The sequence below is a fragment of the Gymnoscopelus braueri genome, assembly GCF_963280865.1.
Source record: "Gymnoscopelus braueri genome assembly, chromosome: 12".
Classification (NCBI taxonomy): domain Eukaryota; kingdom Metazoa; phylum Chordata; class Actinopteri; order Myctophiformes; family Myctophidae; genus Gymnoscopelus; species Gymnoscopelus braueri.
This window is the reverse complement of record NC_137614.1, coordinates 44,431,377-44,452,505: the sequence shown is the minus strand read 5'-3', so window position 1 is coordinate 44,452,505 and position 21,129 is coordinate 44,431,377. Positions and strand designations below refer to the sequence as shown.

Below are 21,129 nucleotides of genomic sequence, written 5' to 3'. Positions count from 1 at the left end.
TAGATACAGCGCTTGCAACCAGAAGGATCCCGGTTCAAATCCAGCCAGATCTTTTCTCCAACTTTTACCTGGCGCTTTTACCTTTATCTAATCTTTCAGTGAATAGCACGCAAGTGAACATGATAAGTAAGAACCACTGTGTCAATCTCAAGCATACATGTCCAGGAAGGAAGTATAAGCCTTACACTTTTCTTTATACTTTTCAGTATAAGACAAGTATTCTAGTCTCAGGAAGTATAAGCCTTAGACTTTTCTTTATACTTTTCAGTATAAGACAAGTATACTTAAGTATACTAATTTCAGGAAGTATAAGTATAAGCCTTAGAATTATAGTAGATGCGTTCCCGGTCTTAATGGGTTAACAAATCTATTAGAACAGTTTGTGTCGATTCATTGATATATAAGACAAATCTGTCTCGGACGTAAAGAGGGCTCATGAAAAAAATAAGTGTGCCTCTGTGATCCTTTGGACTCACTACCGTATTTTCTAAATAGTGTGAACTGTGTGAACCAGTTGCCGTACAACAAAGTATATAGGGCTCAAGTGGTTAAGCAAGCAGATACCAGTGGTGGAAAGTAACATTTACATAAGTACTGTACTTAACCCTCCAAGACCCGCAGTTGTAATATTACAACATTTGTATTTTATCAAAAACATGGTATAAATCATTTGTTTTCCTGTTATTCTTTCACCTAAACATCATCATTGGATCCTATTGTTTAGTCTTGCAATGTCATTGGCCGGGATATTTGCATATAAATACCCCCCACAGAGGCAGGAAAAGTCACAACTTGAAAATCCTTGAAGGAAGAACAATCTCTTTTTCACTGGACAGGATTTCTCACAAAAAAGTAAGTAAAATGTCTGCAATAATTTTTTTGGTGATCATTAGAATGTCTAGAACATGTACATATGATATTATTGGGAAAGATATCCCCCAAATGTAAATTAGGGTTTTACAATTTTGAGGTATTTGTACTTTACTTGAGTATTTCCAATTTCCAATACTTTTACTTCTACTCCACTACATCTCGGATCCATATATTGTACTTTTACACCATTACATTTATTTGAAAAGTTACTAGTTACTTTGTAGATTTTGATTAATATTACAAAACATACATTAACCACTTGTAGCCCTATATACATTTTGGCCATTTGAAAATAGCCGATCTACAAGCTCACAATGTGTCGCGATGCGATGCATTGTGAGCTTGTAGATCTGCTATCTTCAACATTTGAAAACTTGAAATGGGACATTGTGCATAATGAGTACTTTTACTTTTGGTACTTTAAGTACATTTTGATGCCAATACTTTTGTACTTTTACTCAAGTACATTTTGAATTCCAGACTTTTACTTGTAACAGAGTATTTCTATATTGCAGTATTGATACTTTTACTTAAGTAAAAAATGTGAGCACTTTTTTCCACCAGTGGCAGATACAGACAACATTCACAAAAGACTACATTACTTGTGACCAACAACTTCCCATACAGAAAACACAGACAGATTGAGGAGCCAGGAGGCAGCGGTCTCAGAAGGAGGGAAAACTTTATTCATAACACAGGGTGCTGACGGAGAATCGTCAGCTGAGCTTCTATATTACAAGTTTGATCTGCAAGGCTGCATAATTATGTACGTTAACGTATTTGGAAACCAAGATCGCAGTGGCACTAGAAACACGCTTAAAACAGACTCTTTCCCTCCCCCCCTTTTTTATTTACATTTTCTTCACTTTTCTTACAAAATGGTACAAAGAACAATACAAAATATTTGTGCTGTTGACAGTTTTACAAAAAAGTCTTTTGACTTGATAACTGTGCAATTATTCTTTTTTTTTCCTTTCTTTCTTTCTCCACTTGAATCTATGTGAGTATGGTACACCAGAATTCATTCTGGCTGCAGCCTCGGTCATGCGGGCTGCAACACATTTTAAAACATTGTATGGTTACTGTTATAGAACTCTTCTGCCCATTATAAAAAAAAGACACATGCAAGAAAAGCTCAAATTGTACAGTTGTATTTTGCCAACTCGGTCGGTTTAGTTTCAAGCAATTACTACATTATGTACACTCAAACTTGAGCAATATTCGGGCACCTCGAATTTGACCCTGCTGCCTTTCTTACACGGTAAAATCCTCAGTGCCAATTTAATATTCGTATACATTACACACACACACAGTTATATTAACACTCAGGATTTGACAGTGTAGTGGTCCTGGCCATTGCAGAACTCCATTCTAATTGCTGCTTGAGCGCTTCATGTGTATCTCCACTGTCTGAAGTGAGACTAATTGTCAGTTAGGCTAACACCAGAGCCATGGCGAGAGAGAGAGTCCCGTAGACTTCCATCGTAAACGAAGAATATTCATATAATATTAAATATTCAATCATTTATTGCCCAAACCAGCCTGGTTGATTTGGAATTTTCTTTCGGTATACTCAGAGATAATAAGAACAAGAAGAATGTGGATGTAACACTTGCAATCGGGTGACCGTGACTGATAGTTACAAACACTATTGTGTACCGTAGTTCCAGCGTCAATCCCTCTCAACGGGTGATTATGAAGCACGCTCGCTACATGTACAAAGCGATCGCGTCGCGACGAGATCAGAGAATGTCGTAACTCCATCTTCCGACCTGTCTGGCTAAAACCATTCAGGGGAAGCTGACTGGGTGGAAGGGCCAGGCAGGCCTATATAATTGTGAACAGTTTGTAAGATAGCCATTGTTAGAAAGCTAAACTTTAAGACATGTCACGTGGCAGGTGTGAAATGCAACAGTTATACCTTCATTATCCACCATGCGTCATTATGGGTTGAAGAGCCCCCGCGCTAGCGCCACCCTCAGGTTTGTCGTGGAAATGTCACTACGAGAAGTTGACCGTACGGAGCAAGAACTGATCAATCATCCTTCACTTTTTTTTTGCATCCCCAGTTGCATCTCTATGGGGGGTTATGTTTAACCACTTGAATTCCAGCATGCCTATTCTGAGGGGGACATTCGCCAAAAATAGCTGATCGGCTATTTTTGGTGAAGAGATTTGGTGTAGACGGAAAAAAATCTGTCCAAGTACAGTTGTAACTGAGGTCCGGATTTACTAAGAATAGAGTGTTTAACAGGTTAATTGAGTCCATCAATGCTTTGCTGCTCCTTATCACAGATAATCAATCATAACATTCACTATCACAATGACATTATGCCATTCTGTATATCGTCGCTGTCGGGCGGAAAAACATTTATCTGTAATATTTCATCTTTAGTTTTTTTTCACAATGAATGCCCTATTTTATACTTCATCATATAACAGTGTCATGCAAAAGTAGTGAAAATAGCCGATCTACAAGCTCACGTTACAGTATGCGATGCATTGAGCTTTATAGATCTACTCTTCTCACTATTCTTGAGAAACTTTGACAAATTGGTGAACATTTTCGTCTGTGACATGCCCAAAATAGGAACGAGGAACAAGTTGAAAGTGGTTAAGTCTGTCAGAGGGTTTTTATAAATATTTAACCAATGAAAAGTATTAACAAGAGCGATATGTGACAGGGGCCCTGAAAGGTCATTTGCCTCATATCTGCAAATCTACTTTACTGCTGGACCCCCCTTTTCAGGTCCCATGTCTAAGTATATAGGGAACATAAAGCATGTATGAATCAACAGTGCATCTGTGGCAGCAGGGGGCTCATAGAACACTCACATACAGTAAGGCCTAGAAGGGTGAATGTAGTGGGATAAACTGTAAATGTTGGTTTCACATGGGACAGCAATATGTTTTTTACTCCATAGTGTAGCCAACCTTGAACAGCGGCACACACCCACACACATAATTATGGCCGTAAGCTCATATAGAAATCTTGTAGTTCCTAATAAATGCACATGGCTTTCAGTGGTGAACTGTACCTTGCTGAGTATTGATTGACGACAACACAATCTAGAGTGGGGGGAAAAGAGCATACAAATCATATAATCATAAATCATATAAAACACAAAAAACAAACATAGCCTATACAAAATAATCCTGAATAACAGAATGTGAAGCTGTGCTTGTTTTTTTTAGATTCTACTAAGCTGTGTTGAAGTGAAGACCTTATCCAGTGGAATCCACTCTGTTAACCATGTCTGCAACTGCTCTGTGCTGAGATGTGTACTGAAAGGCCAAAACCTCACCGTCAGTTTCTGCCTCACAAGTTGCAGACATTAGTCTGTGAATCTATGAAGTAACTGTCCTGACCTGTTAACATTAGCAATTATGACTGCATCTTCCTTCCCTCGTCTACGCTGATTGTCCCACTCTGTTTTCCTTTCACCTCAGGACTTCGTAACGGGCAGGGGGTGGGATTCAACAGGGACCTCACAATTCGATGTTACCAAGATTCTTGGGCAATTATTCGATAAGATCACAATTCTTCAATATGTTGCAATTCGTTGTGATTTTTATATATTGTTCACTTGTGTTGACTAGCATAACAATTAGTAGTCTTTCACTAGCCATAATATGACAAAAAAAAAGGTATTATAATACCGGTATATAATACCGATAGCGATACCAATCGTGATAAAAAATATGCTTATGCTGAATTTACTTTTCCGCCCACGTCGGCATCATCTTGTCAGACTTTCTGAGCGTGACTAGGTATCTCGTACAAGATGAGGAGCAGCTGAAAGGCAGTTAGGGAAAAGCAGAGTGGTTTCATGGAGAATTCCTCCTCATCACCACTCATCAAGGACTTTGTGGCGGCTCACTCGTCAAGGAGATTACGTCCGGGGATTCATCAACCCCTTAATTAATAGAGAGGATCTGGAAGGGGGATTTAACACACAACCCTGACCATTTCCTATCCAAACCACAAGCGGAGGCACTCCCAGCACCCAGCGTTGAGGAGCTGTCAGTAGAAATCACATTCTCTCTGCACAATAAAAACACTCGTTGCAATGCATTGAGCTAACATTTAAGAGCAGTTCAATGGGCACATAAGCGATCATCATTATTCATCGGAATCCCCTAATATCCCCTGTGAAACGTTTTGCATATTTAAATAATTTAACACCAAGACTAAAAATGTATTAAAATATGAATTCCGGTGGAATGAAATATGATTAAGAAGTCTCTTGGGTAATGTGATTCCTTTTTGTCATTTAAAGACAACAATTTGTCTTCCGCAATGAGCGGCATCAGCAAAGCCATATGTAATTCATAGCTCTGTGCAGATCCTCAAAGAGCAGATCTCACAGTCTTTCTCATGAAGTTTGTAGTTCTTTCAGCGGGTGTTCCTCACTACTTCTCTGTACTGCCAAACAATTTCAGATGAATGAAGAGCCGTCTGAAAGGAGACAGATTGTGAGTGTTGCCAAATCCCTGGCTGAGGCTCAGCTTTCTCCTTTACTGTGACAGGGACTGGCAACAGAGATTGTACATCAAAAGTTTGTCATAATAACACACTGAATAAGAAAAAAAAGAAAAAAGAAAAGAAAACTACATATAAGCGCAAACATGATTATGGCTCAGTATGTAACCCTAGAAGAAGTGTTTGATGTCATCTAATACTTATAAATATAAATATATATATTGTTTGTACCCCCCTCTAACTGGTATCATGTTGATAACATGTGGGTGTGTGGATAAACATGCAAAACACCATCTGAACTTAATTAACCCTCATATGTCAGCGACACAAGTGTTACAGTAGGTGCAAAAGTAATGAGAGCTCAAAATGAACGCAACTGCTATCAAAGCCACTATTAACAAGGACACATACTATATCTTCTTTTCCAATGTTGTTCCATTCTTGTGATTTGATCACATTCAAGTTGGCTATGATCTAGGAGCTCCTCAGATGTGCCAGACTCCAAAAATAAATGATTTGTCTGTAACTTACAATGAGCCATTGTTGGCTTATGTACAGTAAGTCTAAACAGAACACCCTCATATAACACTAACATGTCCCATGGCTACCACAGCTCTGCAGGAAAACACAAATGACATGGAAAGGTCCAGGTTTAAGGGTCAGGGGATATGGTGGGCAGGTAAGCCCAGAAAATGGCAACCAATCCTGAGTTAGCAGGAGTCTGCAAGATACGCACCACTGAAGGCACTTCTTTAACAACAGTGCTTCTGTTCTAAGTAATTCAAGTTCAAGAAAGAATGAGCCAAGGCCTTCCACACAGGAAGGACTTAAATTTCTGAATTGTTTCTGTCTTTTCTTCTCCTCAGACAGAGCAAGCAGCGGAGCCTAACGTATACGTATCTGCACAACGAGAAGAAACGGCTTTTGGTGAAGAAAAAGTTGTGAACCCTCATCAACAGGAAATGGGGAGTGTGGAAAACAGAAGCTCAATTCAAACTCCAATAAACATTACATGAGACAAACAACTAACACCTACATCTCGCATAAAACATATAATAAAACAAAAAAGCACATAAGCCTGCAGTCCAAAGCTCCATTTTCAGTCTGAGTTTTAGAGCTGGAGAGGAGGCTAAGAAATGGCGGCTCCCAGAACTGCCTCTCGGCACGGTCCACTGTGGCAGATCATTTGATTGGTCGGTTGGTCAGTTAGTTTGTCAGTGTGTGTGGGGACAGAGCATGGCAGGCCAGCTGACGGGATAGAGGTGTGTGTATTTGTGTCTGCACGTGTACATATGTGTGTGTGGGTGCACATGTGTGAAAATGCACAGAGTTTAATCTTCGTCCCCTCCTCCATACATGTCCGCCAGCTTTTTGAAGCGGGGGCCCCAGTCGTTGAGGTAGTCATAGTCCTGGTCTCCTGAGCTGGAGGTGTTGAGGGAGCTGACGGAGCCGGCGGTGGAGCCGCCACCCTCGTAGTCGAACACCAGCAGGGAGTCGTAGGGAGGGGCCGTGGGGTCGTTGTCCGCTGCTCGCAGACCCTTGGACAGCACAGAGAGAAAGGAACACAGCCATCAGTATCAACAGGCCTACGAGAACCAAGAATGCAATGAAGTTAGAATGAAGTGAGTTGATTCAAACATCAGGACCTAGGAGTTGTACTGCTCCTTACAACTCAACCGGACCAAAGTGGTTTGAACCAACCTATAATGCCATCCTTGGAGCTGCACAACCTCAATAGTGGGTCTATCAATTATAATCCTACATATACAGTAATTAAGGAAACCTCTGTCTGTCTGTCAGTCAGTCAGGCAGTCAGTCAGTCAGTCAGTCAGTCACACAGACAGTAAAGACTGTCTGTCCTGCATAATTTTCCATAGCACTTGCATGCAGATTGACACATGCAATGTTCGGATGAATGTTCTGTTATTACTTATTACACAAATAGCTTAGCTGAAACAACGTAAACATTGACTTCTCACATCAGGTAAATAACCGGGTTGTTACACACAGCCATGCCTTTGTAGCATTCAAAAATTGCCTAACACCTTCTTGGTCTATTCACAATCAATCATGATTGTTAACAAGCCATCTGAGTAAAATTTGTATGGTCATTCCAAAGGACCCTTTGAGACAGAGACTGTACCGTTTTGTTTGTCGGTGACAAAATGTGCATCTACTGTGAAGTACTGGTATCTTCACCAGTACTTCTCTTGCAAATCTATGGGCTCTGTTTGTGGTTATTACCCAACAACAGACACGATGTCACAGAGTTAACAAGCCAATGAAATGAGCTAACCTGGCCTTAACTCTTTCATTGCCACGGATGGGAATTCCCGTCCGATTCTGCAAAGGCTTTCATTGCCACGGACGGGAATTTCCGTCCGTTTATTTTTAAATTGTTTTATAAAAGATTGCGCTGTGATCTATAATCCGGAGTGACCACTTTCACTGTAACTCACACGGATACGGATATACGTCATCCGAAGATTTCCGCCTCCATCCACTTTCTTTCTATTGGTTTCCTGCAAATGCATGTAACTCGAGTTAATTAGTTTTGCCCTGGATTCGACGAGACACAGTGTATTCAATGGGCTCTAGCAAAAGACGACGAACAGTGGTCCCCTTTGTGTTTACCAACCGTCTTACAAGTGATCATAATGTATCTAAATGTTCTGTGGCCAGTTGGGGAGGTGGGAAAGATGTGCATTTTGCCTGCGGCCAAAAAGTTACCTCAAATTCTTTTCCACTGGGAAGCGGACACAGATCCTGTCTGTGTGCAAATGGACATTTTGGTCTAAGGTTGGCACTAGAGGAGAGGCCATGGTGTCACTAAAATTTGTAGTGGTCATGCACCAGTGAACTTGGCGTTGCGAAGAAAATCCCATGGCAATCCAGCCAATATTTCTCTAGATATGAAAGGGGTCCCATCAATGGGCGAAGCTTCAAGCACACTCTGGCGAGCAAGGACAAAAGCCTTTATTTACTAAACAGAGCTAAGCATTATTAAAATCAATACAACGTGTACAACAAGGTGCTACAAACAAACTCAATTCAGGGGTGCCATGGATGAAAACATTGTTTACAGGGGTGCCCGTTGCTAGTGAGAAAGAAAAATAAAAAATCAGAAAAAGCAAAAACAGAACCATGCTGTTGTTACAGGATACAGTTGGAGATACTGTAGAGGAAGCCATGTTGCTGCTGTTCCATGAATAGACATTTCCTCCACTTCTACGGGAGGGCTCGAGAGACACTGTGGACAGGAAGCTAAAATGCCTCCACCCCCTCAGGGATACAGTGGGTGGCCAAAATAGCATGTGTTTGTTGTGCATGAGTTTTTACCAGACTGCTGGTAAAAACTCTGGAGAAACATCAGGTGTGTTTGACAAAGACAGACAGAGAGAGAGACAGAGACAGACAGAGAGTGAGAGAGGGAGGGAGAGAGAGAGAGAGAGGGAGAGACAGAGAGGTGGGTGGATCAAAGCTGAACAGCTGCCAACACTTCGAGAGTGAATGAACTGTCACAAGCCTGTCAATCAGCGTTTTCTTGCATGTGTGTACCAAGATTGTGTGCGTGTGCATGTGTGCATGCGTGTGTGTGTGTGTGTGTGTGTGTGTGTGTGTGTGTGTGTGTGTGTGTGTGTGTGTGTGTGTGTGTGTGTGTGTGTGTGTGTGTGTGTGTGTGTGTGTGTACTGTGATACTGTAACAGTTGTCATGAAAAACTAAACTCAACCATTGCTTCTACCAGCATACTTTGGCTTACAGATTGAACAGCATCCAACAAATCATAATCACATTAAACGCGTAAAAGCGTGCATGGAGAAATACTGACGACTCATGAAACTAATGAATTATGAGGGTGTTTTTGCGTGCGTGTGTCTTCCAGCTTTGTGAGGACCAACGTGGAAATTGTGGAACATGAGAAAAATTGTGAGGACATTTCCTGATCCTTGCTTTTCAAGGGACTATTTTAACGTTAGGTTTAGCTGTAAGTTTAGGTTTAAGATTAGGTTTAGGTTAGGGGAATTAGAATGAGCGTGTGCCCACATTAAACTCACATCATGAATGAAGTCTCCTATGTCTCCGGGGTGGGGGACGAGAGGCCGGATGGGATACTGTGACTCGGGGATGATGGGGCGTTCGTCCACCCTGCGGACACCTGGAGGCTTACTGATGATGTGTTCCAGAGAGTCTGGCTGCTGAAGTTGGCTCAGGTCATAGTCCTGTCACAGGGAAACAGCTGGATCAGCGTTGCTTGTTGAGATAGATGCTAGCTACTGTATGTAATTTAGATAGATGCTAGGTATGTTGTGTACTTACAGGTGCCCAGTATGTTATTTAGATAGATGCTAGCTATGTAATTTAGATAGATGCTAGGTATGTTGTGTACTTGTATACAGGTGCCCAGTATGTTTTTTAGATAGATGTAAGGTTTAAGGTCTGCTTGTGCTCCTAGTTACATTGTAGCACATACTTGTTTTCTTAGCCACTGTAATTCCTCCACCACCACCCCTGGTGTTGACTGACATGGGTTCGTACCATTGATTTGTAATTTGCTCAGGATAAGAGCGTCTACTACATGGCTGCATTGTAAATTGTGTACCCAGGTGTTCCATGTCCGTGCCCTCACCTGGTCCTCCTCGCCCCCTCCCTCCTCGTCGTATTTCAGGATGTTATCTCGGACGTCGTCCTCAGGATCGATGAGAAGCTGCTTCGTGTGCCTCTCCTTTTCTCTGCGCTTCATCCACACCACGAACAGAAGCACCATAACTGTAGGACACAGCCATCATTCATGTTCAGCTTCAACCAGATGGTCCACACTTCTATAAAACATCATCATACTAGGACCATCCCTCAACACACACATTGAGAAAAAAACACACACACACGCACACGCACACACACACACACACGCACACACACACAAACGCACACACGCACGCACGCACACACACACGCACGCACACACACACACACACGCACACACGCACACACACACACACACACACTCCATCAAGTGTTAAATTCAGCTGGAAAGCAGTACGGCTGCAGGTGCAGTTGTACATGAATCTCAAATCTGTTTGAAAAGTGCATGAGTGCTGCAACACATGGGAATAAAGATACCCGGCAGCGTAATGTGTTTCCAAGACATATGGCAGATATTTACCCAAACAGACAAAGACTTGTATGTCAACAGATGCAGGAGAGGATTTCAACGACCGGGGCATTCATCTATAATACAAACTACTGTACTGTTTATGTGTTACAAACTGCTGAATGTTTTATGATGCCCCGATACACTCTGCTTGGGAGAGATGCCAATCAAAGAAAATCACTGGCAACTTTGACACTATGGCTGTAAGTCAGTGTGTGTGAGTGTGTGTGTGTGTGCTTACTGAGAAGAATGATGATGCAGATAAGTATAGAAATGATGGCTCCAGTGCCCAGCCCGGCGGCAGCCACAGCCCCCAGGGTGGTACAGTCTCCGTTCTCATCGCAGGGGCACACCTTCAACCTGATGATGGACCTATTGGACAGGGGAGGGTTCCCCGAGTCCGACACGATTACAGGGACCTCGTACATCCCCGGCTCCAAATACACTTGGTACCGCAAACCCAAACGGGCATAGTCCCCTGTGATGAGAGAGAGAGGAGTTGCTATACCGATGACAATGAACACATAAGACACTTTTATTCAAACAATGGACGTCCTGTATCTCTCCTAACTCCGAGGCAATACTTCATAATAGTAAACATTTTGGCAGAGTCTGTCTGAAGCTGACAGCTGTCTGTCTGTATCAGTGGTTCTCAAACTTTTTCATGTCAAAGACCCCCAAATGAATATGGATTAGGTCACTGACCATCATCTGAAAAGTGTTTGTGCCACGGACCCACATAAAAGATGTGTCTGCTGTTAAAATGTTAAAAAAATATTCCAAATGTATAATATATAAACTGGTTAAACAGATTTTGGTGCAATATCATTTTGCTGAGGACCCCATGGAATCCCCTCAAAGACCCCTGGGGGTCCCCAGACCCCACTTTGAGAACCACTGGTCTATAGGATGAAAAATAACTGATAGACGGAGCTTTATTGATCCCACGGGAGAAATTCAGTTGTCATCGCAGAAGGCGGCATGTCTGCCAGAACTTTGTCTATAATACTAAAGTATTGCATTGGAGTTACACGTTTGCGGCATCTCCCTTAGACCTTGCTGGTGTTCCTGATAATCGCACCTCATCAATGCAGGAGCACGCTTCTACTTTCTTCCACAAGCTAAATGCTTATAAAAGGAGCACTGTGGAGCCTTCAATACAGATCCTATATAACTTGTTCTGGTATATGAGTCTCTGGGACTAGTACAGGCCATACTGTATGTCCTCTGCCTACGACCTCTCCCCACCGTTGATCCGGGTTATGGTCCAGTTACGCCGAACGCTGGAGGGGAAGCTGGGCAGCTCGAAGACGAAGGGCCCAGCGTTGGGCTCGATGTCCGCGTCGGCGGCCGTGATGTTGACCCCGTTGGCATTCCTGTTCACCCGCTCACAGATCTGAGACTCCTTGGGCACCAGTGCCGGGGGGTTGTCATTAATATCTATCAGGTATATCTGCAGAGTGCCCGTCCCGCTGGCTGCAGGAGAGCCTGGAAGCATGAATGAGGGCAGGAGGAGAATATGAGGTCCACAAGATACAATGGAAGGGATTGATGGAGAAAAGGAAGCGGAGAGAATGAGACGGCCAAGGAAAGGCAGACAGGGAGAAGGAAAATAATGAAAGGTGTGTGTGTGTGTGTGTGGGGGGGGGGGGTGAGATGAAGAGGAGGAGGTAGAGTAAGGCAGAGAAAACAGTAAACATACAGTGCAATCAATACAGCCCTGTAGTGAATGAGATTGAAGCTGAGAGTTTGTATTTGTCAAATGAGAGAGATGGAAGAGAGAGAGGCCCAGAGGAGACTTTCTGTGTTTGACAGAAATACTTCTGACAGATCTGTTTTCCACTTCTGCTCTTCCCCTTACGGCCAAATCAAACCCTTCCAACTCTGTCAGCAATACACACCCAAACGCCCAGAGAGGCACAGGGGTTCAGTAATGATGACTGTAACACAATGAAACAAGTCCACGTCTGGGTGGATTTTTCAACACTAGAGGTTCGGGCCTCACACCTACAGTATGTCGCACCGCCGATCCGACCAATCGCATTTGACTCCATACTGTATATGTGCTTCTCCATAAATGTGCATTTGACGGGCCGCTGTTGTGTCTGAGATCGGTGCATGTTGAATGGATTATGTTGTGTCTGACATCGGTGTAAGTCGAAAATCTCCATTTATGTGCATTTGACATGGTTTCTGTTCTCTGACATCAGTACATGTTGAAAAGCTAATCTCCATATATGTGCATTTGGTTTATGTTGTGTCTGTGATCAGTGCACGTTTTATTTCCATAGACACGCATTTGATTCAATATTATGTGCATTTGACCCCATATTATGCGCATTTGACTCCATACATGTGCACTTGACGGTGTCCGACATCAGTGCTGACAGGGGCCAATGTGCATTTGCCTCCATATGTGCGGTGGTCCGACCGCACGACTACACCACCCATTAGGCAATTTGAATACAGGATACATTGAGAGGTCCCTACAGGACGTGTTTGTGCACAAAGGCCCATCTGTCTGCTGTTTTATCACTTTCACGATACTTCTGAGAGAGTTCACTCTTCCGTGCCAGTGAACATTATCACACATGCATGCACGCATACAACGCAAAGGCACGCACAGACAAATCTCGAAGCTATTTGCAGTGATTAGACAGAAAAACGACAGCTTTCCGGGGGAATAAATAATAAAGAATAGTGTGTGTGTGTGTGTGTGTGTGTGTGTGTGTGTGTGTGTGTGTGCGTGTGCGTGTGTGTGAGATGGAGGATAGCTCTGTAAAAAAAGAAAGAGACTCGTGAGCATTGTGAGCGAAAGAGGTGGGTGTCAGGGGTTGGCAACCCTTGGCTGCCTCCAATTAAGAGTCATTTTCCCACCACACCCCATTTTCCCCCCAGTGGAGGGAAAATTATTCCCACCACACCCCAAGAACTACCCCAAGAACCCACCATGTGGCTCAGATAAGAACTGTAATTTACAAAGACTTATGCAAAACCGACATATACTGCACGTATCCACCAATTAAACATGGCAACAGAGCAAGACATTCTTACAAGGGAGAGACACATACCCAGATTAAGAGATTAAGAGAGAGAGAGAGAGAGAGAGAGAGAGAGAGAGAGAGAGAGAGAGAGAGAGAGAGAGAGAGGGGTCGGGGAGGCTATACCATCAGTCACCCTGTTATTCAACATCACTGGATCAGGTATTGATCTGGGTTCAGCAGGTTGCATGCAGGAAAGACACACACACACACACACACACACACACACACACACACACACACACACACACACACACACACACACACACACACACACACACACACACACACACACACACACACACACACACACTCCTGTTCTGTTCTGTTCATCTCGGTTATGCATGGGGGACATGCAGTAGCAGCTTGCTACAGCTGATAGGAGAATTATGTGGGTTTTAACCAGCTAAATAAATAATTATGTCTGTGTAAATTCCTCAAAGGGATTTGTATTAAGTTCCTCTTCTTGGTGGCAGCTGAGCAATTTGAAAAGGGACTTCTTGGAAATGTCTTTGAAGACAAATCAACAACAACAACAACAACAACAACAACAACATAGGTGTGTGTGTGTGTGTGTGTGTGTGTGTGTGTGTGTGTGTGTGTGTGTGTGTGTGTGTGTGTGTGTGTGTGTGTGTGTGTGTGTGTGTGTGTGTGTGTGTGTGTGTGTGTGTGTGTGTGTGTGTGTGTGTGAAAGTAAAAAGTGTTGTAGCTGTAAGACAGATGGTGCAGGGACATGATGATAATATGTCTCCTTCTCACCAGACTGTCCTCCTGTAAGTATCTCCTCCTCTCCTTCCTCTCAGTCACTCACCACCCCACCATGTCTTACATGTCTCACATTATGATGGCTGACACTCCAACACCCACACAGTCTGATGCAATTTCTAATTGAATGAAGTCTAGTGAGCATTAATAGCAGCTTCTAATACATAGACCATTTTTATCAGCCTCTAGTGGGGAGTTTGCAAAGTGTTCCATTTCAAGCATTACCCCCTATGGCTTCCTTTAGGGCCACTACCTGGTAGCACTTGCTATGCATCCCATGTGTATAACGCATTATACACATACTTATAAGTATTGTAATCTGATCATAATCCTTTATAATCATATTTATAAGAGCTTATAAATAATCATAAGGCTTTATAACCATAACCATAACACATTATAAAGCTTGTTATAATGACTTATAAGTTCAAGTATAAATGCATTGTATTATGCTTATAACACATGATGATTATAGTTATAAATATTAATAACAACGTATAATGCAATCATAACACATTATGCAGCATGTTATAATGTCAAGTATAATACTTCATAATTGCTACCCACTTGGTAACACTTGCTATGCAACCCAAAATGTATTCTCATAGTTATAATCCATTATAATCAATCCTTTATTATCACTGCTATAATGCATTATAATCACAGTTATAATGCATTATAAGTGATAATAAGGCAGTGATACCAGTGATTAAAATGCGTTATAACAGTGAGTATAAGGCATTTTATACGTTACAATACAACATTATTAAATGATCATAAAGTAACAATTGGCCACTTATAATGACTTATGATCATAGTGTAATGCATTATAACAGTAATTATAATGCATTATAACAGTGATTTAAAGGAGATAAAAATGTAATAATAACACCTTATAAAATGATCATGTCACAAATGTTCACTTTATAATAACTTATAATCACAGTATAACGCCTTACAAGTGATAATAAGCCATTATAAACGTGATAATAAAGCCTTATAAAATGATCATAAAGTAACAAATGACCACTTATAATAACTTATAATCGTAGTATAATGCATTATAATAATGCATTATAATGGTTATGACACATTATAACAGTGATAATAAAGCTAGATAATAATAATATAATGGATTATAACTATGAGAATTAATTTGGGATGCATAGCAACTGTTACCAATTTGGTAGCAATTATGAAGTATTATAACACTTGATACTTATAAGTCATTATAAAAGGCCTTATAATGTGTTATGGTTATGGTTATAAAGCATTATGAGTATTTATGAGCTCTTATAAATCTGATTATACAGGGTTTTGAGCAGATTATAATGCCTTATAAGTACGTTCATGATGCGTTATAGGATGCATAGCACGTGCTACCCAAACGCGCGCGCGCACACACACACACACAAACACACACACACACACACACACACACACACACACACACACACACACACACACACACACACACACACACACACACACACACACACACACACACACACACGTAGGCCCCCTTGAAATCTCAGCTTCCACTTTCTTAGTCTTTGTCTTCCCTCCCTTCTGAAGTCAGACAGACAGACAGTACTGTAGGAGACGTTATAAAGTATACTTGTATTAAATGTGTGTCATAATTGTGTTTTACATGTGCGTGTTATAACTGTGTATTAAGGGTGTTATCATTGTGTATGACATGTGTGTTATAACTGTGTATTAAGGGTGTTATCATTGTGTATTACATGTGTGTTATCATTGTGTATTAAGAGTGTTGTAATTGTGTGCTGAATGGATGGCAGGGGAGGAAGGAATCCGAAATCTAACACACAGGAGAAAGCTCAGACATAAAAAACAGGCAGAGTTAAAGAAGGAGAGAGTGTGTGGAGAGAGAGAGAGAGAGAGAGAGAGAGAGAGAGAGAGAGAGAGACAGAGACAGGGAGGGGGTGTAATTGGAGTTTAAATGACGGGAGCGTATGAAAAACAAATAGGTTTGCTATCTAATCCATCCATCCCTTTACTCGCTAAAAAAACAATGCTGGAATTCAACGCAACATGCTCTCTGAAATTGTCAATTACAGCAAACGCACACATGCAAACACATGTGTGATGTCACACAAATACACGCATACAAACACTCTCTCGCAGGCATACGCACGCACGCACGCACGCACGCACGCACACACACACACACACACACACACACACACACACACACACACACACACACACACACACACACACACACACACACACACACACACACACACACACACACACACACACACACACACACACACACACAGACTGTCAGTGGTGATTCACATCCATCCCAACTCGAGGTAAACACACCAATGCACTGCGCGTCACTGATAAGGCACTCTTGGAGGGAAAAGGCAGTTGCTTCTTGCTTGAGAAAAAAAGAAACTGATTGAGTTTGTGCTCGGCTAAGCTAAGAATCAGTATCATGGATTCATGGCTGCCAGCTCTAAGCCAACTTCTCTCTGAACCAGAGCCAGCGAGCCCAGACTCCATGTCCTCTATGCTTCTAGAACCACACAAAGTTCAGTCTGGAGTTTGGTTTTGGCACTGATTAATGAACTGTGCTTTCATACAGAGATGAAATGATAAATGTTTTATGGAAATGAGAAGGATAAGAAGAAGCACTCCTGTAGGACTGAACAAAGTGCCATTGTCTTTCCTATTTTCCGGATAAATAAAACTGAACACTGTAAGAAACAAGAGAAAGAGGCTTCTTACCATTGTCTGTGGCCAGGAAGGTAGCTTCATAGATATTGTTTTTGACATAGATGGACTCTCGGTTCAAGGTTGCCGTGGTAACGATCTGACCGTTGGTTCTGTTGATGGCCAGCCAGTCTGCAGGGTCGTTCAACTTTGAATACCTGAGTGTGCACAGGGACACATCAATAGAGAAGTTACTCACATTCCAAGCACATACACGTTGCCCCCCCCCCCCACACACACACACCCACAAACCCACCCCATCCTGACCTCCACACAAGTTTAATTCTTCATTGACTTCTACTCCAGATTCTGCACACTACAGTCAATTTCACCTCATTTTCCACTCCCCTGTATAACGCACTGAAGCCAATCACCTCCTTACAGCAACTATGTGTGTTTATGTGCATTATATTGTGTTCGCATGCACAGATTCGTGTGTGTGTGTGCGTGTGCGTGTGCGTGTGCGCGTGTGTGTGTGCGTGTGCGTGTGCGTGTGTGTGTGTGTGTGTGTGTGCGTGTTTGTGGATGGAAGGGGTTGTGTTTGATCAATACGTCCATGGCACTCTTGGTCCAATAGGAGAATAGATATGCCTGTTAGAGATGGTGCAAGGCATTAGCCTTGGTTCATCTCCAAAATGTAAGTCCATTCTCACTCACATCTCCTGTAGTACTTTATCTGTTCTTTCTGTTCCATCAGATCTCTCTGAATCCGTACCACCTCACCCCTCATCATCTGATCTTTCTGAACCTATATATCGCCTCACGCCTCATCTGCCTCACCCTCCTCATCCATCTATTCATATTTTTTTCTCATTTCCTTTGCATTTCGGGCTCCTTCGCCTGCGACCCTGGCAGCGGCAATCGTACTTATGATTTATGAACATGCAATATCAGCCCCGCGCGGGTGACACGTTGGCCGGCACGTGACAATGTTTCCACATCCATCTGATTTAATTTAGTCGCAGTCAGCCAGGGGGCCACTAAGTCATTTTGTTATGTGACATCTATTTTCAACTCTTATAGCCATCTAAATTGAAATGGATTTGACCTCAGCCTCATTTTTATATGCTACGGATCAGGTATGCTTAGAGCCAAATACATTTACAAACAAATACATACAGATAACTTATTTATGCAGGTGCATTTCTACCATGGTAGGAGTGGGTGTGTTTGGGGGGTGTTGGGGATGGATGGGTGCCGATGTGGAGGGTGTAATCTCCTTTCCCCTGCAGAGAAGGAGGAGGGATTTTCCCAGCAGGCAGTGGCTGAGTTCCTAGCGGTGTAGCGCAGTACAGGAAAGGGAATCATAGAGGTGATATTCCTGGACTCCCGAGGTGAGCTGAGCCCCGTGGCCACTGACTGTCAGACTGTGAAATGAGTGGCAGTGCTGGAGCATGTCTAGCACAGTGGGGGAGGGATAAAAGTGTGAAAAGGTAGTAAGAGACAAAAGAGGACACAGTCACTGGTTGAAGCACAGTAATGTGATCTGGATATGTCTAAATTCATAGAATTGGAGAAAACCACTGGTAACAAACCTACGGCCTCAGCTTTGAAAACCAATCCTGAATCCAAAAGTCTTTGCATTGGTTCTGTGAAGCTGTTATCCTATATTAGAATTGCCTAGATGGTGGGTCAACGGTGGACCGACGGTGGACTGTGGTCGATTGGATATCACAAGCGTAACATCCGGACTCGCGAGGCGGCAGGGCCGTGGGAAGACGTTATAGGTTACGGGTGCTGTTTGCGCATCGTGCATGCGTGCCTAGTGCGTGCGCGATTTGCGTTTTTTTTTTTGTTACTTTAATTTGGTTAATTCAGTTCCAAAACACATATTGCACAAAATCCCCCCCAAATAACGACCAACAACAACAGGCACATTACGCAAAAAAATTTGAATATTTTTTTTTCTTTTTTTTTTATGATATTTTTTTATTTTTCATACTTTATTTTCAGGGGGTGCTGCAGCCCCCTCAGAACCCCTACTTCCCACGGCTATGCGAGGCGGGCTGGAGCATGTCCAGCACAGAGGGGGGAGGGATAAAAGTGTGAACAGGTAGTAAGAGACAAATTAGAGAAACGAGAGGGAACTCACAGTTACTGGTTGAAGCACAGTAATGTGACCTGGATGTGTTGTTACTATCCTCAGCAGGATCTACCTCACACCTGAAATTTGGCAGTAATTGCAAAGGTACTCTTTCCTTTTCACCCCCATGTAGTTGTTTTCTAGCCTGGTAAACCCTCCCTCCGGAAATCTCAATTCCATTTCATTTCAGGAGTGAGTCTGGCATGAGCCGCCTTTCTGCAATATTGGCTCTGTATGCCAAACGGCCGGGCCTATCAGCGTCGTCGCTCATTGTTCTGTGATTGACAGCTTACGTTGGCCAATCAGGTGGCGAGTTCGAGTGAGCCCAAAACACGAACGGCAGCCATCTTTTTCTTGTGCGGCCAATTCTCCGCTATTTTTTTACTTCAAAAAGCTCTCTAACTTCTATTTTGAGGCACGGAATTTACTTATAAGATATCGTTCGGATAGAATTTAGTTGTTTAACTTCATATATGTGGTCAATTAATCATGACAAAGCCTATTTAAAAATAAAAATTTAGAGAACCGGTAGGGGCGGGCAGTGACACCATTTTATCCGAATAAGGCAACCCATTTTGGGTATGGCTGTCTCAAAAGTCCCGTCGCGTCACATTAAGACTGGTGAACTGCTGATTGGCTGAAGGGGAAAAATTATCATTGGCTGAAGGGGTTGTCAGTCAACGGTATTACTCCCGCCCAACTCCAGCACAGCCAATATTGCAGACAGGCGGATCAGGCCAGACTCACTCCTGAAATGAAATGGAATTGAGATTTCCGGAGGGAGGGTTTACCAGGCTAGTTGTTTTCTTCTCCATCTCTGTTTACCTGTGGCTGAGATTTGGGACACCTTTCTCCCCTTCCCTCCATTGTGTCCATTGAAAGGTGGACAGACCCTGTTCTTTCTGTGGTTCTCGGCTGTCTGATAACGAGTTAAGAGGATTAGAGCTGCGGTGCCCGGTGGCTCAGCCAGTTAGTGCACAGACCATTAGTGAGCGCAAGGATCCAGGTTAGAATCCGACCCCATCTTGTTTCACACGTCTTTCTTCTCTCTGCCCTTGGTTTCCTGTCTCTCTACACTAAACTGAAATGAAGCATAAAGAAAAGCCAAAAATAAAACTAATAATATAGAAATATAAAATATGACAAAGTATAAGAAAAAAAGGCCTCTGGGTTCACCATTGCACTTTCATTAAGTCTACCAAACAGTGCTCAATGCAGATGTAATAAAACGTATGTGAAGTCAATTAAGCACATAATGACCCACCGACCGAGCAAATTTTCCTACTCATTTAAGAGACAATCCAAATTAGCCTTGTTTTGTTTTGTTGTTGTTCTTTTTCTTTCTAAGAAAACTTCAGGCAGGTTGAGGACATGTCAGCAGGGTGCTGAAAGCAGATCCCAGTCTAGGTGTCTGGTTTCAACAATGGCTTCCTCTTAATTAACTTTTTATTACATTTAGGTTCAGGGTTTTCAGGTAGCTTTCAATTACACGGTAGGGCTAATTGGACCATTAGAACAAGGTTTTTGGAAGGCAGTTGCAGTGTTGTTGTTTACAAATACCCACCATTAGCAACACCGCTTTGGGGGCGACTGGCAGTCAGTGGCCAAGACTAACTTTTAATGAAGTGTTTTCTGTTTAGTTGGAAAGGTAAATAAATATTTCTTGTTTACCCCCTGTGCTTTTTGTAATGAAAAAAACTAAACAAAAACTAATTAACGTACTTTGCGGTGTGAAAAGTGTTTCTGTTCCTTCTCTTTCCTTATTTCAAATGCCTCCCCAAGCAAACATCTACACTGAAGTTTGTCTCATTTGGGGGTCGGTGTGTGTGTGAGTGTGTGTGGTGAATGGATGATTAAGGCTGGCAGGTTTACTGATGTTAGCAAGCAGCAGGGAGGAGGTACGACATTTATTTTTCAAACCCATGACCCCGAGGATGAAAAATGCATGTCTCAAGCTCAGGCACGGCGTTGTGGGTAATCATTTAT

The 21,129-nt window shown here is 42.5% G+C and overlaps 1 protein-coding gene across 1 annotated transcript in view; it reads right to left on the bottom strand.

The window, feature by feature from the left end:
• Positions 1-1,554: 1,554 nt before the first annotated feature.
• Positions 1,555-21,129, bottom strand: part of LOC308096599 (cadherin-4-like) — a gene marked incomplete at its 5' end in the record, with an annotated part of 152,173 nt that continues 132,598 nt past the window's right edge. The window contains 6 exons of the mRNA XM_080444014.1: positions 1,555-6,894; positions 9,413-9,577; positions 9,985-10,124; positions 10,751-10,987; positions 11,758-11,997; positions 17,076-17,218. Of these exons, the coding sequence (XP_080300140.1) occupies positions 6,688-6,894; positions 9,413-9,577; positions 9,985-10,124; positions 10,751-10,987; positions 11,758-11,997; positions 17,076-17,218 (1,132 nt within the window). The 3' untranslated portion in view covers positions 1,555-6,687. The remainder of the gene's footprint in view (positions 6,895-9,412; positions 9,578-9,984; positions 10,125-10,750; positions 10,988-11,757; positions 11,998-17,075; positions 17,219-21,129) is intronic.